Here is a 24,235-nt window from a genome sequence, read left to right on the forward strand (position 1 = left end):
CAGCAAATAAAAACCAGACATTGTAGACGTCCGCCAACACATAGCAATGGATCCTGTTTCCCAAAGCACCCCACCCTCCCCATGGAGCAGCAGTTACACTGAACTCTTTAAAAAACAGACAATGATGCAAAGGACGAAGAAGAAAAGAACGCACAAAAAGGCACAAAACAGTTTATGATTGGTGCACATGCAGTCTGACAGCCACCACTTATGTACACTAGTGTTCAAAAGTTTGGTGTCAGTACGATATTTTTTAAAGAAATTAATACTTATATTTAGCATGAATTAATTAAATTAAAATTGAAAATTGATAGTAACAGTTATTAACTGTTCATTAGCCGCTTTACCACCATTCCATTTCTTTCCAATCCAGGCCAGCCGGTTTGTATATGGTTTCATTTTCCACTGTGGGGCTGATAACGGCCATTCTTTGAAATGTAATACAAAAGCGTCAGTCGTTGCCTTGGTAATGCAACGAGAACAATTTGTAATAGTACCGTACCAGGCTCAAGTGGAAACACAACTAGAGCCATTCCTTACCATTCTAAGAAACGTTCGGCCTGACAGTGGAAAAACGGCTATTGATAATAATAAATGTTTTCTGAGCAGCAAATCAGCATATCAGAATGATTTCTGAAGGATCATGTAACACTGAAGACTGGAGTAAGGATGCTGAAAAAAAAAAAAAAAAAAAAAAAAAAAATTATTATTATATATATATATATATATTAAATTCTATTAAATCAGTTATTCAATTATAAAAATATTTCAAAATATATTTGTTTTACTGTATTTTTGATCAAATAAATTCAGCCTTGGTGAGAATAAGAGAAATCTTTATAAAAAAAATAAATAAATAAATAAATAAAGATTTGTACCAACCCCGAACAGTGGTGCATACTCAGAATTGTCCAATCAGAAAAATGGACACCTTACAATTCGTTAGGCAAGAAAATTGAGGAATTTAATTTTTCTGGGACAGATGGCATGGGTAATTTGAGAATCTGACTACGCTGCTCATGCTGTATGTTCACTGTAGATTTAGATCAAATATTATATATAATACAAGTTTCAGAACTATTAACAACTGAAAGTCATGAAAATAATAATAAAAATTTTAAAATAATAATAAAATAAAATTTGGTTCTCTGTTTTTAACACTAAACATCATGCAAATTTAATATTCATATTTTCGGTCTTGTTAGACATGAGACAAACAGCAGCACAACTGTAGTGGTTTTTTGCTGTTGTTCTTTTCTTTTTCCATTAACCATTTCTGCCCTAACACACACACAAATCCACTGGTGAAGAAATGGACAAGTGGATGTGTATGTGTCTCCTGAGGCCCATTTTGATGGGCTCTGCTTTTGTAAGGCTGTTTGTTTGGGTGTAGAACGGCACACTTCCACAGCAGAAGTCAAACACTCTGTGTGGGTGTCCATCATAAAATGCACACAGACCGCTGCCATAGCACACTCTAAGAGAAAACATGTTTTTTACAAGAAGGCAGAACAAAAAAAAGGCAACAAAAAAAAAAACAGGGGTATAAGCTTTTGTGCCTCTAGCAAAGCCTCTGCATCAGTGTGCACGGATTGGCCAGTGAACATTGATTCTTATTGGCAACTCACCTGTCAAAGGAGTGGAACTGGACGGACTGGTCACGGGAGACATCACCCACTGCACCCAGAAACCCAGGCGGTATAAGGCTGGGGTCCACCATGATGTCGTCAGAAGGTGCGCTAACGAGACTTCTCAAAATATCCTTGACATTGACGTTTTTTCCTTTGCCGTCTCTATTAGTGACCTCAGAACCTCTCCTGACTTCAGAGGACAAAGCAGACAGGGCTTCTGATACAGCGTCCGGGCCGGTTCGTGTCTCAGCATCACTGGGGATGGCCGAAGTCTTCTCACCCTCAATGCTAGAGTCTTGGCGATGAGGAGACAAACCGTTCTCGAGATCAGACTGAACACTCTCTGAAAAAAAACAAACAAACAAAAAAAAACACTAGTCCTCTGCTCAAAACACGAAATGCATGTTTATCTGTTCTGTAGGTTCTCTGTGTTTAATATTGCAGCAGTGATATTTGTGAGTTCAGGTGGTCACCTGTGCTCCTGATAGACTGTGAGCGCTGGGCTTGTCTTTTGTCATTGTGTGGCTCCAGGATATCTCGATATTTGGATACCATGAGTACAGAGATGAAGTAGACCACTGCCAGGGCCAGGAACTGAGCCTGTTTACTGTCCTCCTAAAGCACAGCACACAGCAAAACAATTTACAATTCATGTAGAATATTTCACAAATTAGCTAAACTACTGTATAAAAGTTTGGGAACAGTAAGATTTTTAAATTGATCAAAAGTGACAGTAAAGGTTCACAAAAATAATTTAAAATAAATGCTGCTGTTTTGAACTTTTTTATTGATAAAAAAATTCAGTCTCCACAAAAATATTATAACAATGTTTTCAAACATTAATAATAGTAAGAAATGTGTCTTGAGCACCAAGTCAGCATATTACAATAATTTGTGTAGGATCATGTGACACTGAAGACTGGACTAATGGCAGCTGAAAATTCAGTTCTGCCATAACATCAATAAATTACATTTTTAAAATATATTAATAGAAAACAGTTGTTTTAAATTGTAATAATATTTCAGTATTATTTATTTATTGTTTAGTAAATAAATGAAACATTAGCTAAATGAAAGAGATGCTGTAGTTGTATATGAGTAGTGAGTGAAGAGACTCACTATGTCTCTGAACACTACAGCACGAAGACGATTGATGTCCATGTCCTGCAGAAGCCGGTCTAAATCTCTGATAGGAGACATCCCTCCTGTCACAATGTCCACAGGACTCTGCAAGACGTACACAAACACAGTTCACTCAGTCTCATTCAGTCCGTCAGCTCAGCACAGACAAACTTCCCACTGCTCTAATATTTGATATCAGCTGGATTTTGTCAAATCTAGGGAGTCTTTTGTTTTGCTGTTCCACATTTAGACAGCGCTGAGGCACTGAGGCATTAATGTAACAGTTTTGCAAAGATTCTAAATAATAGATGAGCTGTGATTGTTGAGTGTAGGTTACACAACACATTCAGGAAGAAAAAGTGTTTTTTACTGGAACTGTAAAAAAATTACTGGAACTGTCTTATTTAAAATTACCATCTGGACAGTAGAGAGAGAAAAAGAGCAAGATAGAGGTATCCTTGGCATGATGTTGAACTTGCCTGTGCTGGTATAGACTTGGCGGCTCCCAGAAGGCTTTGCTGTCCACGGCTGCTCTCTGCACCAGACTTACCCAGGGTGTGCTGCTGACATTCCAGACAGTTTCTCACAGCCATCGCACACACTGAGGGGGAGAAAGAGTGTATGAGAGAAGGACAGACAGAGAGAGACTGTGAGGGAGCGCAACTGAGAGGTAGAAACACAGGGAAAAGACAACGTCATAGAGATGAAAGGGTACCAGAATGAAAAGATATATAGACTAAAAGTAACATGACACATGAGAAGGTCATAGCATGATGATGAAAAAGGGCCTTATGGGGCCATAATACCACCTTATGAGTGAACCAGTGAAAACTGCAGCCACAAGTATATGATATAAAATTAAAGTTTTGAAAAATATGTACATTTCTAAGCAGCTATCAGTGTTTTGTTTGTTGCTATGTAGTTGCTGGGGTGTTCTGCATGGTTTCTAGGGCATCGCAGGTGGTTAAAATGTGGTTGCTTACTGTCAGAGTCAAAAAAGCCCACCCATAAGTCTCTATGATATTTCAAAAGCTAGATATGGCTCGGGTTCCTCCTTTAATGTGCAAGTCTAAGGGATGTTTTAACGTCCACCTGGAAGATTGTCGTAAATCTGATCGCCTAGAAAAGTAATAGCACACCTCTCCTCAAGGTATCATGGTATCATGCCTGTCTGGAGCACAAATGGTGTAGGATAAGTTAAACAACACTAGTGTTCAGTGTTCAAGTTTTGGGTGAGTAAGATTTTTTATTTTTTTTTTAAGAAATGAACACTTTGATTCAGCAAGGACACAAATTGATCAAAAGTGACAATAAAAACTTTTACAATGTTACAAAAAAATTATTTTAAATAAATGCTACTCTTTCAAACTTTCTATTCGTCAAGCAATCCTGAAAAATTGCATCACAGTTTCCACAAATATATTAAGCAGCACAACTGTTTTTGACATTGATAAGAAATCAGCATATAAGAATGATTTCTGATCACGTGACACTGAAGACTGGAGAAATGGCTGCTGAAAATTCAGCTGTGACATCAAAGCAATAAATTACATTTAAAATATATTAAAATAGAAAACAGTTATTTTAAATTGTAATAATATTACATAACATTACTATTTTTTCTGTATTTTTTTATCAAATAAATGCATAATAGTGGTGAGCAAAGGAAACTTTAAAAATGTTATAAAAATAACATTGGAACGTTACTGTAGGTTGAGGGCTTTGTTCAAAAAAGTATGCATTAGAGATGCATCAATATTAAAATTCTTTAATATACCGATAACCAATGCTTTCTTTCATGTCATAGATGATAATCTATAAATTGGCAGTATTAAAAAGTATACTAATTTTATTATAACTATTTTGTCTAAATGCACTAGAAGTAAAAGACACAGACAGACAGACAGACAGACAGACAGACAGACAGACAGACAGACAGACAGACAGACAGACAGACAGACAGACAGACAGACAGACAGACAGACAGACAGACAGACAGACAGACAGACAGACAGACAGACAGACAGACAGACAGACAGACAGACAGACAGACAGACAGACAGACAGACAGACAGACAGACAGACAGACAGACAGACAGACAGATAGATAGATAGATAGATAGATAGATAGATAGATAGATAGATAGATAGATAGATTTAATTGAGTGTTAGATAATGGCAAATGTAATCTAAATGAGCCTGCAAAATTAAATATTAAATGCTGGCCGCAACACTAAAAATAGCATGTAAGCATAAAATGTGATATGAATTAACAAATGAACAACAATACAAAAACACTGAAACATGCTGCTAAATAGTTCTTCTCTAAGAAAAAACAGTCGTATAGAGTTGAAAAAGAAAAACACATTAAACTGTATGAGGTTTGCAAAATAGATGACGTTGCTTATTCTGTGTTTAATCATTTTGGCCGGCTTCCCACCACCATGGTGCAGAAAAATCCTCTTACTGCATTTAATTTGATGTATTGCATGCTATATGTAAGATCAGTATGGTGCATGTGTGTGCGTTTTCATTTTAATGTACTGCACATGAGTTTGAGTTTGTGCTGCACAATGTGTGTGCGTGACTGTGCATGTGTATGACTCTATTCAACCCTCTATCCTCTCATACCTTGACAACTGACAAATGTAAACTCCAAAATGCTTAGATTAAAGGTATTATTCCAGCACTGGAAAGACCAGCTTTTTCCATTAGACGTTCTAGTCATTTGAACGAAAGAGCAAGCGAAAGAGAGAAAGAGAGCTATAGAAGGAGAGATGGCGGGCAAAACCTTGTTACAGATCCCAAATCAGATTACACACAGGCAGACCTCATCAAATATTCATTTTATACTTTAGCCCTCCTAAAAACAGGCTTCAGTTTCTCTCACTCCACCAATCAGGAAGCTCCACCCTGCCTTTGCTGTATACTGGTGAGTCGATTTAACACGCCGGCCATTTTGTTCAGTGGGTTTGGGGGTTAAATGGGAGAGAGAGCCGATGTGGCAAAGCGGAGGGGTAGTAGAGTGGAAAAGTGTTATATTTAGAGGAGAGGGATGTTTGATGGTGTCTAGATAGCATCAGGGAGGTTCATGTAGAGTGTTTGTGTGTTGTGTGTTGTGTGTGTGTGAGAGAGAGAGAATGAATAATGTAACCAGTCTGAACGGCTGGATTTCTGTTATGGGCTCTATAACGCTGCAGTACAGTTTGTGATACATAGACACATAAAGGAGGTGGTGCCTCAGGCTACAAAACAGCCATTACAGTCAATGGCCTGGTGACGGTCGTCATTTTAGAGCACTGCAGTGTGGAGAGCTTATAATAACACTATCAAAAAAACTCACACAAAACAGAGAGAGAGAGCAGGGTGGAGATGCAAGGTAAAGGCAGTTATTACCTCTACCAAATGAACCAATAGTGAGAATTCAATGAGCAAAAAGGGCTGTGCTCCAAAACCTAGTGAGCTGCCTCAGTGCTCCAGACGTTTAGCTTATCAACATGCTAACATCAAACTCTATTAAAATAAATTGCAGGTTGATTCCCCATGAAGCAGTGAGGCTGAATTTAAGTGAAAAAAAATAAAAATAAAATAAAACTGAAAAGTGGCTGAAAGTGCGAAAGAGAAACAGGTTAAGAAAAAAAATAAGGGCAGGACATTATTTCAAAATGATGGACGGATGAAAAAGTGGGAAGAACAAACAGTGAGTGAGCAGAGCAGAAAAAGAGATCAGGCATTGTTTTAGGGACACATACTGTACACAAGTTCATGAGACATAAGATTTTGCTTATGCTCACCAAGGCTGCAAAAAACAGTAGAACTGTTAAACATTATTACAATTTAAAATCATTGTTTTCTTTTTTAATATAATTTGAAATTTATTAATTTATTAATATAATTTATTATTTTATAGTTAAAAACTGAATTTTCAGCAGATATGACTCCAGTCTTTAGAGTCATGATCCTTCAGAAATTATTCTAATTGGCTGATTGTGTTCAGTAAAATGTCTTATTATTATCAGATTCTTTTTATCTTTTTTTTTTTTTATCTTACTGGCCCCAAACTTAGAGAAAATGAGAAATGGCCAGAAAGAAACTTTGTATTCTTCATTTTCTGTTTCCTCCATCTCTGCGTGCAAGCATTTCATAGTATACTCCATCGACGGTGAGTGTGAATGAACACACATGGCTTGTGCACCTACCTAGTGGAGCTGTCTTTTCAAGCACTCAAATAACTCATACAGTACATGCGCTGTTGTACGCCCAGGCACAAAAATCAGGATGCACATGGACAATGTGCGCAGACTGTGCTGATGACGAAAATTATGTCACATAGACTGTCTGCGAGCTACAGCAAAACATGGACAAAGGAAGTATACTTTGGGCTTTAGCAAACACCAGAAATAAGAGATTTACCCAGACGTAGGCATTGTCTTAGGATTCCTCCAGAAGACATGTTCTTCTCTGCTTCGATTTCAGTGAAGTTGAGTGAACTGGCGAAGATAAGCACGTCCACGAGACTGATCAGCCTCTGCAAGAACATCAGTGACGCCTCCACAGCCAAACCGTGAGACGGCTCAATATTCTCCAACTCATGCTGCAAGACAGTGTAATCATCATCATCATTACTGTAACTGCAGTCTTCATCATGAGCACTATCTTCAATTAAATCTCCTTAATGCACTGATGGTCACCTTTATCATCACCTTCACATTTCATTATGCTACACAGCTATTGTAATTAAATTACTCACCATCATTAAAGTAACGTAAATGATAAACAATAAGAAGGGTCGGCACACTCTCTTCTATATAAAGAGATGTGTTAGGGGTTCTCGCTGACTTTTACTTTGATGCAGTGAATGGCATGGAATACCACATTTCCTATGTTGATTGTGAGGCAAAATCTGCAGAAATTTGGTTTGATTTTCACATGATTTGTCCGTTTAGACCAATGCATAAAAAAACAGCAGAATTATACAAATTATTCTCGCTATTCACTGTTGCTTAGCAAAATAGCGCTTTGTGAGTTTGTGAGCGCAATCAAGAGAAAGGGCAGGAGATGTAGAATTTCATGAATAGCAGGTGGAACACTGCAGAAATCTGCTGATCTTTCTGCTCACTTCTTGAAAATTGCCAAACTGATGTGCAACATATAAAGGAAGAAGTCAGACAAGTACTGTGGACTAACTTGATTAGTGTGACTGAAATAAGTCAAGGCAAGGAAAGAGTGTTAAATCGTGTGTAAAAAGGACATGACTGCACCACACTGGAAAAGCTTGAGGATAGAACAGGGCATCCGGTTACTGTATGCGTGTGGAGCTAGGCCAAACTATCCCATGTAGACAGTATCACTGATTATAATTGGTTCAATTTGCTTTTGATGCAAAGAGACATACTGCTGGCTTCGGGTGTAGACAGGGGGTCTGAGACATACACACATACTAACCGAAGAGGAGGTGGCTGCAGACAGCAGAGGAAGGATTCCTCCACAGGCCATGATGAGGTTGTCCACCACCTGAGAGACGAGATGGACGGTGTTGTGCACAAACACCACATTCTCACTGCTGTTCACAAAGTCCATAACTGTCTTAGTCGAATGACTGTGGAGAGAAGTGAGAAAATCAGTTATGAAACATTTGCTACTGAGGCAGCAGAAGGGTAATTACAAACAATACCACATTTGACTTTATGATGACATAAAAAAAAAAAAAAAAAAATGTATTTAAAAAATCACCTTTCCCAAACTCTAAGATCATGGAAATGAAGGATCAAAAAATGTAATATCCTAAATAAAAAACTTGAATAAATGGTAAATATTTCTTCAAAAGTGCAAAGTAACAAGTAAAAAAAAAAAAAAAAGCACAAAAGGCACTATGGAGATTCTCCATTTACAGATTTTTCCCTGACCTTCTTTTCTCAGTAAAGTAAGGGTGCACTATTGCTGAAAACACAAACCCTACTTAGCAGTCAGATGTCTGTATGAACAAAGACATTTATATTTGCACCAGAACAGTGAATTGCGGCTTTGAAATCGAGAGCATTCAGACTTGTTCTTCCAAACTGTCTGTAGTTGTCAGGAAAACACTATAACGCCTCAAATAATGCCTTTTTTTCACCTGTCAATGACTGCTCTGTGTAGGAACTGCAGATAACAGCATGATCAGCAAAATGTTGGTGACATTCTTTATCATGTAAACATAATGGGCGATATATTGAGTCACAAAAAATTATTCAGGTCGTGTACGTATATTGCGTGATACGTCGATATATATTGATTATTGCGACAGGCCTAGTATGAAATCCTTTGCCCTCACATGAAATTCCTGATCATGTGGATTACTTGATTAAATGTGACCGCACCTAAAGATTTTTAATCAATACTCAATACTAATATTTTTCATTTTTCTACAGTATAAACAGATAGAGATATGTTATCCCTTTGCCTATTTGATATTTGGTTCTTGGTGTTCCTCTCACCTTCTCCACATCTGCACATCTGTCTCGATGGAGAACAGCAGGTCAGTTAGAAGACGCTGGTGCATATGAGACCACTTGAACTCTGGGATACGGAACATAGTGGACCGTGCCGATGACGAGCCCTCATTGCCCTGACCTGAGGGGCTTGAGGCAGCTGCTTGATCTGAGCTCACGTTCTGCAAAAGAGGCATTTATTATTCTAACATTTGTTTTATATGACCAAATGAAAAAGTAATTTTTCGAGAATCTCAATTTCCAATAATCAGTAAATTTAGTGAATTACTCTAAGTATCAACCTGGGTCAAGTTCCTCTGTTTTTTAATTTGCAAAACTTACTGTTGTCGAGGTGTGCTTCAGCTCTAGTCTCTCTGTGTCTGAAGCCACACTAGACACATCCAGCCTAGCAATTTTAATCTCTTTGGTTTTAGTCACTGAGCTCTCAGTTCCTGCTGCCTTCAGAGTGTCTTGGTTAGCTCCTGGATCCTGTGAAATACTCTCAGTGCTAGGGCTAACCTCTGCCGTAGACATGTCAGGTACATCTGAAGGACGTACTTCTGCTGCTTGTTCTGCCTCAACAGCACGATGACCCTCTGTAGCCTCTGTGTCAAGCTTGGTCTCATCGGCGGAGGTGCTTTGGTTTAAATCAACCTCCACCATGGGAGCTGGTGTATCCTTGGTTTCCTCTGCCTTCTCATTTTCCACTGGCTTCTCATCTTTTTCAGTTTCCAGCTTATCTTCTTTCTCCTTTCCATCAACTTCCTTTTCAACACCATGGTCATCTGTCTCACCAGCTGTAGCTGAAACAAATGAGGACTCCTCTGTGCTATCATCACTGACCTTCACAAAGTTGCTGACTGAGGAAACATCAGGGCTATCTTCATTCATGTCTGAGGCATCAGTCATGCTAGTTTCCTGTTGGGCCGAAATTTCAGAAGAAGCATCAGTGGTTTCTTCCACTTTGGCTTCCTTTACAGCTTCAGGAGAAGAATCTCCAGGTCCTTTCTCTGTATCTTGTACCAGAATATTTAGTTCAGTTTCAGTATTGCTTGTTTTACCATCATCTTCATCTGACATCTTCACAGCTTCAGTTTCGGCTTTGGCATCCTTGTCGTTTGCAGTCTGTGTACTGTCAGCATCATCTGTTACACTCAGATCTGATTTCTCCTTCTCTTCAACTCTACCTTCAGTCATCGTGATGTCAGCCTCAACTCTTTCCACTCTCTCAGGTTCTCCATCCATATTAGCCTCCATTTGATTGTCTTCCATATTTTTCATTTCATTATCCTTTTCTGGTTCTCTCAAAGTGTCCTGTTCATCTTTATTCCCTTCCTCTGTCTCTGGTGAGGTGGCAACGGTGTCTGCCTGACTTTCTTCCTCATCTCTGGCCAGAATGTTGGACACTGTAACAGGGATCTGGGTCCGCATATCCTCACTGTCTCTAGGCTGATCGTTGACCTGCTCCTCCACGCGTAGCTCAATTACAGTTGATGGAGCGGTCTCTTCTGCTTGCAGCTCACCATTGGCCGAGGCAAGGAACTGAGAATCTTCTGCGCCAGAGATAGTTCTGATTCTGCTTTCAGATCCTCCCTCAGAACCCATCCGCTGGTACTCAAGAAACATGCGGGCCAGATTCTCTTTGTGTTGCTCAAAGGTGACCTGATGAAACAAGCAGTAAGAGTGTTTGGATGAATGTTAATTTATTTTAAGTACTTCTGTGATGCCTTTGTATACATTACACTAGGATCAGGAGAACATGTCGTGTTTTTTTCATTTATGTCTCTCAAGTGTCATGTATGTAGATAAACATTATAGGTTATTAATAATTATTACCTTTATAACCTTTATAAAAACAATTTACCTTTCAAGGTTATTTATCTTTAAATATGTTATTTGTTATTCATTTGTCCTGTAAAAAATATTTATATTTTTAAAAAATAATTCTGGTTCTGGCACTTAATTAAGAATGACAACAACATATTATTTTTCCCCCATCAAGGCCAGAAAATATGTCAATAGGGCAGGTAAAAATCTGAACTACTAGCCTGATCAGGACAGTAGAAAAGAGAGATAGTCATGTGTGTTTAGGACTGCAATTAGCAGCAGTCAGTGCACAGCATCTGCAGAAATACAGTCTGAACACACCAAAACACACCTCAATTTATCAAACGAACACAACAGACAGAAAGTCAAACACACCACTGGGGAAATGAGAAACAACTTGCAGCTTCCACACCAATGCCGGCATTTGCATTTAGGCAAGAAAGCCTTATTATACGTAATTAATTGGCCGTTATTGTTCTAAATTAGCCTGCTACAAGCCTGGCCATTAATCTTCCATGTGGTCTGACTGGTAATCCATGGCTGTTTGCTCGGAATGGACAGCTCTGAAATGCATTGCTAGTTTTCTTTCTCTCCTGACTCTCTTCTTTAGAATAGCAAGATCACTAGTTTGGGCTCAATTCAGCATTTAAAATTTAGCTATTAAATCCACACGCTGTATTTTCAGGAAAACGTTGCCTTCCTTTGTGACTGGATACCAAATAAAGGGATGTGCATGGTATAAATGGCCAAACATATCTGGAAGGCCTGCGAAGCATTTAAGGATTTGAAAAATGAAAGTTAAAACTTATGTAAACCACTAAGGGTTTAAAAGCTACACATGAGGCCCCATATTATCCTGTTAGACATTATCTTCAAGAATCAGTAAGTATACTATACGCTGTTAAATGTTTAAAAAATCTTCATGTGTACACTAAAGCACCTCATTGTCTGGCAGCCTGCTACAATGCATATCTTACCAATAAAGTATTACGTCATGCGAAAAGCATTACTTACCTTACTATAACCGGCATTCAGTACATGTGAGCCCTTGGTGTGTTATGGAGATAAAGTTACTCTGGAAAGGGGGTAACTATAGAAATGTGGTTTTGAAATGTAGTCTGTATGCCACCGGGTGGGCTAGACATCAGTTTTAATCTGATCTAATTTAAATCCGGTCAGCTCTTTAGACGTGGGGCATGGGAAAAGCTACAATTCATCTAAGAATACAGTGCAGGCTTCATAATGTGACAGCAAGCTTTGTATGACCAGGGTGTTTGGTTGCCAAATCTACAACTTAATGCTAATCTATTTTCAAATGGATTGTTAGAAAAATACCAATAATTCATTTTATTTCTATATACTAAAAACTGAACTTAACCTGTAAGAGTAAATCCTTAAGTAATAAAGTAGAAGACAGCGTTTTACAATACTACAAAAAATGATACAAAAATCAATAATTACTTGAATTTCTATTTAATCAAATTTGCACTTTACCTTTAAAAAAAATCCTAAATGTGAAAGCTTGAATAAATACATACATGTACATACTCAATCCTTAAGTCTATAAGGGAAGATTCACCCAGCATCAGACGGTGATGATCCAGCTGAACTTGCAGCAATCAGACTGCAAGCTCAGCAACAGACCGTAACAGTGCTAAAATCACTGATCTTAGATCAGCAGGGAGCAGTCGGCCACAGACTCTCACAGTAGGGCCAGTAGGGAGCCCCATTTAGATCAATAGATAGTGAGTAACCGCAAAACAAAGGGGAAATAGGGACCCTGAGAATGCTCTAATTGGATTAGCTAAATGCGATTCCATTCCTGCAAAAATCAATGTGGTCAGCAGACTGAATCCCTTCTCTTCAGTCCAAAAGACACCGTTACTGTAGTTTTCTTTTTTCCCTCTTCGATATTCTCACAGCTGTCTGCATGAGTGTGGAATAAAGGTACACAGAGAAAGACTCAAGAAAGACAGACAAGCAGAATGGCTCTCTTGTTTTCCCAGTTAAAAAGTACCTGAGAAGCAAAACTGCATAATGTACCAAGACTGTATGTGCATTTTATCTTGATCCATTAGCATATTTTTTTTTTAAATTCATTTATATGAATTTATAAAATTATATGAATTATTTTTTACCATTTCTCTCACTATGCTTATTCTTACAACAAGAAAAAAAATGAACTAAAACAATGTTATTTTACAAAAATACTAGGAGGAAAAGGATGATCATCTTTGACATTAAGACCGCTAAATAAAATAAAAAGGACGGTCATAAAACACTACCTCAAAAATTATTTAAACTTTGCTTGTACGATAAGCCTGCAAAATGAATGTCATGAAAGTGAATGGTTTATCAATGTCAATGTCTTTAAACAGTCAATGTTATCCATGTCCTAAAGCCAGTTTGCTTGCCAGCCTATGAGTTTATTCAATACAGACTGGCTGCAGGCATGCCTCTATCTTTACAAGCAATGTCCCAATACTGGAATCCATTGTCTTCTAAATCCATAGTATTGCTGTTGTCCAGCACGATAAGCAACTTCATGACAACACAGAATAGCCTTGACGTTTTTAGGCAGGTCATTCCTTCCAACATCTCCATCAGGCCCAGAATCTCACTATTGTCAATAAAGTCAAGCGATTTCTTTCTACTTCTTGATAGCTAACAGTATTTTAGTGTTAAAGTTTAGGAAATAAACTCCTGGTAATGTCAAACTTGAAGGAGTAGACAATTATATTATATTATATTATATTATATTATATTATATTATATTATATTATATTATATTATATTATATTATATTATATTATATTATATTATAAGCTTTACTACACTCTAATTTATGTATTCATAGCAGTTAATTAAAAAATTACTTTGATGAACATTTGTTTATCATATATAGCTGCAGGGTATAAGAAGAATAAGAAGTCTTACTATTAAATATATTGTAAGTGTCTTTACTTGCAAGAACCCAAAAATGGTGGAGGAACATTAATAGAGGCATGCAGTATAGGTAAAGTTAACTACAAAATACAGTGTTCCATCATGGTATTATATGAATCCAAATTTTGAAGGTATAAATATTCTTTATTTCATTATTTACTTTAAAATACAATGTGTTTCAGGATTATTGCTTTATTCTTTACAGAGTTACAGAGTCTCTCAAAAAAATGTGGAGATGCTGCAATAATGTGCTGTACTCCAAAAATTTGAGAAATAAATGCATTGTAACCAATTGATGACCTTTCTCCAGGACACTTTCTCCTTCTCTTGGAGAACACAAAAGCATAGTGTGATGCCCCAGAGAACGTCACAGAACTCTTATTCTAGGCATTCTAGAAAGAAACTAAAGGCTCCAGGGGAGCAGCCACTTTTTCAGGAGCATTACAACATCTCCTTCAGCTATTAAGATGTTCCTTACAGTGGAACAGAAGAGTGCTGACTACGAAAACATGAAGGGCACCAAGTCTTTCACAAGGTGATCACTTCCAGCAGAAAACTGTCCCTACAGTAACTGTGTGGAGCTGAGTCTCATTTATGTGCAGTGCTGGGACAGGGGCACCTTGGGTAAGCTGTGGTGTCAGCAGGCCCATCTGCAGAAACATCTGTCTGCCCACAATGAGCTGGCTGGAGAGGAGACTTCATCTCCTTTGACACGCTCATGCTCGGTAAAACGCAATCAAGCAACGATCAGATAACAGCACACTTGCTAAAGAGTTTCTTTTAAGAGTATGTTTTAAGTAGATCACCTAAGATTTAAAAAATATAAAAACTAAGGCAAAAAAAGAAGAAAAAAAACAAGATGGTAAAAGCAACATGTCGTCCCCTTGGAATTATAAGGTATCTACATTCTGAACAGTTTTGAGAACAGTTTTTGCTTCCATCTGATTTTGTAGACAGAACCTTTTTGTTTTCTAAATAAAAAGTCCCAAAATGTACAGTGTACACAACTTAAAAAAAAAAAAAAAAAAATTACATATTGTAAATTTGTCACAGAATAAGTATGTGTGTGTGTGTGTGTGTGTGTGTGTGTGTGTGTGTGTGTGTGTGTGTGTGTGTGTGAACTCAAACTTAGAAATATAAATGTTCATGTCATATTAAGTTTACTCAATGACGGCCGTTATTCTATAGTGAGCTGGAAATACAATTGAATTGTGAAAGAAATAAAAAAAACTTTACATACTTGTCTAAATATATGTCTGCCCAAGAGCATGTATTTATTTACCAGGGGGTTCCCAAAAGACTGGTTGAATTTATGAGGACTTGTTCTAATGATTGCCAAGGCCATTTGAGATGAATATTAAATGTGTTCAAACATGGGGATCCGGAGACCTTGAATACTATAACCTAAAAACCATGCATAGATTCACATATACATTTCTAATATGCAAACACGCACAATTTCTATTTCACACACAATGTCTCTCTTTCTTTCTCTCTCACACACACACACACACACACACACACACACACACACACACACACACACACACACACACACACACACACACACACACACAGAGTCAGCCAGCCCCTGCAGCTGAAAGGGAGAGCTACAGTGACAAACAGCTCTCCTACTCCAGAGTTGGCAGGAAATCTATCACACCGGACAATAAAATTGCAATTGAGTTTCTTTAGATTTTTTTTTCCCCTCAGCAGATGCACGTATCTCTCTAGCTCTGCACTGCTGCACCTTTCCAGTTTATACGCACGACCCCCTTTTCTGTTTTTAGATCAGAGCAGAGACGGTGTAAACAGAACAGGACCTTACCTGCATTAATCTTGTGCAATTATAGCGCAAAAAAAAGCAATTAGAGGCTTGACCCATAGGAAGGGGAATGATCAATTTGTGTGCACTTGCCTCAGCAGTGAGCTACTTTAGGAATGCAAGCAAATTCAAATAAAACATGTTTGCATGCTGCAATCCTTTTACGCTGCTAAATCCACCCACAGATTACATTTTAATTTACTGTGTATCATGTATGTGACAATTAACTGCGGGGTGTGAGTGAGAAGAATAAACTTTATTTTAATGTTTATTTTTAAGAGGTATCTCTACATGTATTACTATCATTTATCCTCATAATAATTTGTATCTGCATTTCATCATCATTTTGAATTAGGTCCGGTAGCAAAACTTCTGTTATTTTTTTCTTTCTTTTCTTTCTTTTGAATTAATCACTTCCACTGGTATTATTCTCATTTGTATGTCATTATGGATAAAATGGCTGAAATGAATAAACATAAAAGTAATTAACCTTTGTTTGTTTAGGACTGTTTTATATGAAATGAGTAAATTACAGATAGATGAGTTGTAATTTGCAAAATATATTACTAAAACAATTTTGAGAAATTTCAGCAACCAATTTGAACATCACGCATTTTTTATGAAATATCATAAATAATGTCTTAAATAATAATGTTTTTATTTTCTGTGTGTGTGCATCTTTCTCAGTTAAAATGTATAATTTGCAATAAAAACATTAATAAATAAAATTACTTCAATCTCAATTATGAGTGCGTAATAATGCAGAGACATCTGGCAATTAATCATTTATAGCAGAGGTGCCCAAATGTTTTACTATGATGAGCTAAAACTGTGACTTTATTTTATTAAAATATATGTATTTTTTATTAAATTCACTTACATTCTCTACATTTCAATGCAAAAATAAAGCAAACGGTTGGCCAAATAAAAGGTTCAGATCACAGGCATATTTTAGCCTGCAGGCCCTGCTTTGGGCCCCTCTTATTTATAGTTTATTTTGTACAATTTACTCATATTGATTTCCCTGAAAATTCCCTTTAACCACTGCGGCTCTGCGGTGCCATCAAGACACACGTTTCAAGATGTTTATTTGAGCATTCTGACCACCCTGATATACAGTAGCACCCCCGGCCTAAGTCCGTCGCGGCTGTTTGTCCATCCAATGGAAGACATGAAGTGTTTGGGAAATCTGTTTGAAAACAACCTTAATTTTTGTGATTTCATTTGGTTATACTAGTACCACAGAAATGACACACTTGAAGTGAATCTGAGGCTATAATAAGGCTGCATATTCGGATGAATAAGCACTCTGAGCACTACAGATATCCATATTCCTACACATCTCACTATATGGCACAGCTGCGCCCCCAAGTGGCCAGTGACAAGAACACATGCAGAGTGTATAAATGGAGGAGTGCCAGAAGCTGGTGCCCAAAACCACAGTCTGACACCAAATGACTTCACTACGCTTGGAACCTTGTCCATATTACAATATCAATAGAGCATCTTAAAATAGACATTTCTAAAGCTAGAAAGCTCAGAAAACTGAGAGCTTTCAAAAACATTAAGAAGGCAATTCCATCTGTAAATAAAAGTATGAACAGAGGGGTTGGCAGTGGAGGGAAATACAGATAATAATCTGAGAAGTCTAGTTGATTATAGAGCGCAATAACAGTCAGGTTTCTGCAGTGAGAAGCCAGTGGATTAATGCTGAGACAGAGTCTTAGCGCAGGAGAGAAAGAGGCAATGAGAGAAGGAACCAAATGCAAGAGTACAGTCAGTGTTGAAGAAAGGAAGGAGACAGAGTGATGGCAAGAGACACCAGAAATAGAAAAGCACTTTTGGAACGAGGAGGCAAACTTTTGGTTCCATTTTAATTTGATGTCTGCATGTTTTCTGGATTAAAGGCATACGGAACACTACAATATCATCAAGCAACCAATATTATGATATCTATGTTTATATTAAATAATTTTTGTTATATAGCATATTACATGGCATACTATCGGTTGCAATTTGTACATTACCATTCTAAAGTTTAGGGTTAGTAAGATTTTTTTTTTTTTTTTTTTTTTAAATAAATGAATACTATTTTTCCACAAGGGTGCATTCAATTGATCAAAATTGATAGTAAAGATTGTTATGAAAAAAATTGTTACAACCTTTAACTTTCTATTCATCAATCCTGGAATAACGTATCACAGTTTCATCAAAATAAGAATGATTAAAATTATTAAATTAGAATGATTTCTGAAGGATTATGTGACACTGAATACTGGAGTAATGATGCTGAAAATTCAGCTTTGCCATCTCAGGAAAAAAAAAATTACATTTTAAAATATATTAAAATAGAAAACTTTTTAAATTATAATAATACTTCACAGCATTACTGTTTTAATGTACAAAATCTTTTAACCTGTAGTGTACATGAAATTTGAAGAAATTTATGTTGATGGATACTATTAGCTATTGTTTGGTAATAATAATAATAATAATAATAATGATAATGATAAAATTCATTATTTTTAGCCATTAGTTAACAAATCCCCAGTAAAACACTGCAGGTGTCATTAAGAACGAAAGACATGCTTTAGGAACTCAATGGCAACTCAAATAAGCTCAGAAGTGCAAAATGGTGTCTCTTTGATTAAATTAAATTAGGGAAATATTTTCAAGACATAAATTCTTTTCCGTGTTGTATGAAACACTGCCAAGGTTTGTTAATTTGTGTGAATACTCATGAATGCAATTAACGTGTACCCCATACATTCATCCATGTGTCGTTTTGTGTGTGCATTTGGGTCCTGACCTTGGAGTGTGTGATGGAGAGCGTGTCCACCCACACGCGCCAGCCGCCCCACTCGTACTTAATGGCGTGATAAAGAAGGATGCGAAAGATGGCGTACACCATCTCTGTGATCTTCTGCTCCTCACTGTTCTTGGGGTTAATAAAGCACAGAGACAGCATCCACTCCTGCCACACCGAGCACTGCAACAGACTCCTACAGAAAAGAATGAGTGCGTAAAAAAAAATGTACTCATTTCAGAAAAAAAAAAAAATATGACAATAAACACAGTGTTTGTGTTTGTGTGTACCCAAAAATACTTTTGGAACAAAACTGTCTCCTGAAGTATACTCAAAGGCAAAGGTAAAATAATGCTCAAAAAAATACAAATGTAAAATTAAAATAAAAATTTCTGGCTTACCACAAATGTTAATGAAATTAGTTGTATTTAAAAACAACAGAAGTAAATGTGTGTCCTCATTTAGATATCCAAGTAATATGTGTGTGTGTGTGTGTGTGTGTGTGTGTGTGTCTGTGTGTGTGTGCATGCGTGCGTGTAAGAATGTGTGTGTGCGTGTTTTTGTGATATATCAGGACACAAATTTGTATAATGACATGGGTATAACATAGGTATTACAAGGAGAGGGTGACATATGAGAACATTACCCCATGTCCCCATTTTTCAAAAGGCTTATAAATCATACAGAATGAGTTTTTGTGAGAAAGTAAAAATGTGCACAGTTTCCTGTGATGGGTAGGTTTAGGGGTAGTGTAGGGCGATAGAAAATACAAAATACATATAAAAACCATTACACCTATGGAATGTCCCCACAATTCACAAAAACAAATGTGTGTGTATGTGCGTGTTTCAATGGTCCCCACCTGCGGTTCTCTCGGCTGTTGTTGAAGAGTTTGATCATGTCCGAGAGGAAGATACGCCGTACTTCCATGCTTTCTGCTCCTGGAGGAGCATTCTTTAAAAGAGCAGCTATCACTTTTAGGATCTCTGATGGGGAGAAGAAAAAAAAATCTGACTTTAATGAACATGAATGTACTATTTCACACTGTATCTGATTACCTAGTTTTTAAAAAAGCTTTTATAGTTTTTACACACTATAATTTTGATTAAAGTGTGTTTGATTTATTTTTTTCTAGTTATCAAATACACCTTAAATGGTGTAAAATTTACATGGAAAACATAGTAAACAGCATGTCCAAACATACTGTTATACAGCTGCTCAAAAAGTTATAACATATTTAAATGAATAAATGTATGCTACCATTTAAACTTTTGGGGTCAGTAAGATTTTTTATTTTATTTTAAATGAATCATTTTATTCAGCAAGGATGCATTAAATAGATCAAAAGTGACAATAAAGACATTTTCAATGTTTCAAAAGATTTCTATTTCAAATAAATGCTGAACTTTCTATTCTATGAAAAACATGTATGCACAAAAATATTAAGTATTTTAACATTTATAATAATAAGAAATGTTTCTTGAGCACCAAATCAGCATATCAAATCAGAATATCATTCATGTGACTGAAGACTGGAGTAATGACTGCTGAAAATTCACAGGAAAAAATTCACAGGAATAAATATATTATATATATATATAAAACGTTTTAATTCATAAAAATTATTTCACCATATTACTGTTTTTTACTGTATTTTTGATCAAATAAAAGAATTCTTAGTGAACATAATTCTTTTAAAAACATTAAAAAAAATCTTACTGGCTAAATGCTAATAGTTATTATACATTTTAGAAAATTGCACACCCTTTAATAAAACAGACATATTTTCATTTTTGCCCACACTTTTGCATATAGTGAGAACATAACTTGTGAAGAGAGTAAAAGTATGCTCTACATCATAAGGTCAGTATTGTCTAAACTCAGCAGCTAAAGTCGTGGCTTCCTGGAACTGAGCGTTAGCTTAAACTGGAAAGATTGGTTGTTTAGATGAATTATCTAGACAATGTCAGCATGCATTAAGTTGAGAAGAGCAGCTCAAGTTTCAGCTGTCACAGGGAGTTTAGAGCACGACAGCATCTGTAACCAATGCTCTCACTCGTTCCAGCAGAATTGTGTTGTTTCTACGCCTTACTCACTCAAATTAGAGTCACTGAACCTTACCAGTAGAAAATTACCTTTGCATGTATCTCTGCACTTTTCTGTTTTTTCGCTCTCCAATCACCATTTGGTCCTGGTTTGTCCCAGAGTTTAACTTAAGAGAAACTTTTGCTTCCTCGGTTTGTTTGATTGAGTCTGACATTGCTAAAGACTGCAATCAGAGCCATTTAGAAGCTTCAACACAGATCAAATCAAGGAGACACAGAAGAAAGCTGAAACTCTGCTGTGCTCACTCTCTGATCATCTATGAGATGGCCTTGAATCAGACTCTGTTGCTTTACCATCTCCATCTGAATGCTCTAGAACCGACCCAGGATCTGTGATTCACTGTCATTCTTCTGAGTGGCAAGTGGTTTGTGTACATGGTCACATCTCCATGTAAATACAGCTCTAATCAGCTGCCTCCAGTACCTCAGAATTAAGCTTCATTAGGGAAAGGCTCGATATGGATCAGTATACAATTTTAGTTTCACTTTTTACATTAAAACCAGAGCATCTGATTGCTGCCTAAGCCTGTACTGGATTTAAAGGAGACTCATGCAAAATTGAGCATAAACTGAGGCTGGAAAATAAGGAATCTCGTTATAAGAAAGAATTCAGCCATCTAATATTGAGAAACTAGCTGGTTGCGAATGAAACCGTTGCAGCGAAAACTCCATAGCTACAGTGGGAAGTTAATTACTGTTTAATGTGTTTATCATCTGAGTAATGGTGACCATCAAATGAGCTACATTTGTCTGAGGTAACTGTACACTTCACCATTAGATGCAAGGAAAAAACAGTCACTGTTTGATCTGCACCGCAGCTGGCACAAAAATATGTAATGAAACTCGCTTAATTCTATTATTGTAAATCATGAGTAAAAATAAGCAGATTTAAGCCATTTTACAATAGGAGGCAGGTTTTGCTTGTGATCTTGATGTCCTTCACGTATGGACATTTTCCAGACACACGAGAGGGGTGGTGTTGAATACGTTAGCATTATGTTGACCTCTACTGTATCTCTGAATGTGGTGATTACTGTAAATATTGATTTCTGTGTTGCATGTAAGTAAATATTTAATAATAATAAATAATATATACTAAATAATATTTATTATATATTATATATTTATTTCTGCATAACATTTTTAATTTGAGATTTCTCCAAGTAATCCAGGTTAAAAAAAAAAAAAAACACAGCACAACCTGGACGTACTGTAAATAAATCTGACCCTGGCCTGGACCAGTCATAAGGTTTTTTGTTTTGTTTTTTTAAATTGAGATTTATACATCATCTGAAAGTTGAATAAATAAGCTTTGATGTATGGTTTGTTAGGGTCGGACAATATTTAGCTGAGATACAAGTATTTGAAAATGGAATCTGAGAGTGCAAAAAAAAAAAATCTAAATAATCACCTTTAAAGTTGTCTAAATTAAGTCCTTAGGAACACACATCCACTCACAAAAATATTTTTTTATATAAATTTATGGTAGGAAATTTACGAAATATCTTCATGGAGCTTTACTTAATATCCTACTGATATTTGGCATACAAAATATCGATAATTTTGACCCATACAATGTATTGCTGGCTATTGCTACAAATATACCCGTGTGACTTATGACTGGTTTTGTGGTCCAGGGTCACAAATGTGAATGTTAATAAAGAAAATTTTATAATTTTATATTTGAAGATTTTATAATTGTATTATTTTATAACTATGTGGCTAAAAAATAAATAAATAAAATAAAATAAATAAATAAATAAATAAAACTGACTATATTACTTTTATTTGATACAAAAAAATGTTTTTAAAGTAAAAATGTGTCTATTTAATCTATAAAAAGCTAATTAATATGCATTGATTTAATCACTTGTGTGTTTGTTATGAACTTACGTGGGTTTTGAATCTTTACAGAGGAGTCAGGGTCTGGGTGCTGTTTGTGAATGACCTGAGTACAGATCTGCTCCGTAAGAATCTGGTGAGAATGTTCCGGTTAGTCACTGACAGACAGTACAGCACAAAAAAAATTCACAGCGATCAGGTGACAACTGCATTCAAGTCAAAAACATTTTTTTAATTTGGATTTCAACATCATTTTTGGTGATACATTTGTGCAAATATAGAATAAAAACAACTCATAAATACCCCAAGCTCATGACAAAAAACAACTTCAGAAAATCCATGAAAAAGTAAATAAATCTGCTAAAATGATGAATAGGTCAGCAACTAGCGGTGAGTGTTAAATTAAATATAGGTCAACAACATGCCAGGTCAGATTTTTCAGTTAAAGCAGTTGAATACTGGAACTCTGTGCCGTCAGCCATTAGAGAATGTGGCACCTTAAAAATGTGTTAAAAAATGGACCAAGGAAAAAGACGTGAGCATTAGAGCATTAATTTGCAATTAATTTGTAATTTGTGGATGTTAAAGGGTTAAGGAGAGGGAGGTTGTTGGATATGTTGATTCAAATTTAAAACTGCATGTATTTGTATTTATGTGACACTGGACCACAAAGTGTCATAAGTGTCATTTTTTTTTATATTTCTGAAATCAAATTTTTGAAAAGCTGAATAAATAAGCTTTCCACTGATGTATGGTTTGTTATGATAGAACAATATGGCCGAGATACAACTTTTTGAAAATCTGGAATCTGAAGGTGCAAAAAAAATAAAAAATTACAAAAAGAAATTTACAAAATATCTTCATCGAACATGATCTTCACATAATATCTTAATGATTTTTGGCATAAAAGAAAAATTGATAATCTTGACCCATACAATGTATTGTTGGCTATTGCTACAAATCTTCTTAAATTAAGGTAATTTAAACAGTGTTTTTTAGCACAAAAGAGAGGGGAAAATCAGATAGTACAAAGCAGGCCAGATTTGACTGTGCCTGGCATGCTCTGACCGAAAAATGTAACAGGGTGGCTGACATTTGCATAATACTATGGTCAATATCAACGTGCTATAAGCAGCCATTAAAAAAATGGTATCAATGTAGGAGACTGACCTCAAAGAGCACATTGTATGTTGTGACTGTCAACTGGTTCGAGTGGAGCATCAATCGTTCAGTGAGGAGAGAGAACAGGCCGTGAGCCAGCATGACCTCTGACTTTGTCCTGAAACACACGTCACCAAAACGTCAGCACCAAGCCCACGCTATAAACTTCTTCAAATACAGCCCGGACCCCAACAGGGCATAACTGTAGCCCAGAGATTCAGAAAAATATCTCCGTAGTCACGGAATGAAGCTGCATCTATTTTAAAAACACTTGGCGGTCAGATTCCTTCTGGGGGAAACTCACATAGAGCAAATGGGATTATAAATGAAAGTGAGCTTTATCTATCAAACACCACAGAAACTGCATTTGGAAAAATACTCAGGCACAATTACAGACTTTGACTACATTAGTGCATAAATATTTCCATGCTGCATGAATTAATAGTGGAGTGAGGGTAATTTGTTATCAAAATAACCTAGTTGAATTCACTCTGGGAAAA

The 24,235-nt window shown here is 36.4% G+C and overlaps 1 protein-coding gene across 5 annotated transcripts in view; it reads right to left on the minus strand.

Annotated features, from left to right (window-relative positions):
• The window catches only part of lrba (LPS-responsive vesicle trafficking, beach and anchor containing), a 276,852-nt gene that overhangs the window by 186,259 nt on the left and 66,358 nt on the right, over window positions 1–24,235 (minus strand). For all 5 annotated transcript variants that reach the window (XM_067404564.1, XM_067404565.1, XM_067404567.1 and 2 more), the window contains 12 exons: window positions 23,745–23,853; window positions 22,626–22,707; window positions 19,490–19,613; window positions 18,631–18,823; window positions 9,566–10,885; window positions 9,230–9,405; window positions 8,199–8,352; window positions 7,167–7,347; window positions 3,233–3,354; window positions 2,751–2,858; window positions 2,105–2,246; window positions 1,629–1,974 (listed from right to left, as the gene is read on the minus strand). In XM_067404564.1, coding sequence (XP_067260665.1) covers window positions 1,629–1,974; window positions 2,105–2,246; window positions 2,751–2,858; window positions 3,233–3,354; window positions 7,167–7,347; window positions 8,199–8,352; window positions 9,230–9,405; window positions 9,566–10,885; window positions 18,631–18,823; window positions 19,490–19,613; window positions 22,626–22,707; window positions 23,745–23,853 — 3,057 coding nt within the window. The remainder of the gene's footprint in view (window positions 1–1,628; window positions 1,975–2,104; window positions 2,247–2,750; window positions 2,859–3,232; window positions 3,355–7,166; window positions 7,348–8,198; window positions 8,353–9,229; window positions 9,406–9,565; window positions 10,886–18,630; window positions 18,824–19,489; window positions 19,614–22,625; window positions 22,708–23,744; window positions 23,854–24,235) is intronic.

The sequence above is a fragment of the Chanodichthys erythropterus genome, chromosome 12, assembly GCF_024489055.1.
Source record: "Chanodichthys erythropterus isolate Z2021 chromosome 12, ASM2448905v1, whole genome shotgun sequence".
In the NCBI taxonomy this organism is placed as follows: Eukaryota; Metazoa; Chordata; class Actinopteri; order Cypriniformes; family Xenocyprididae; genus Chanodichthys; species Chanodichthys erythropterus.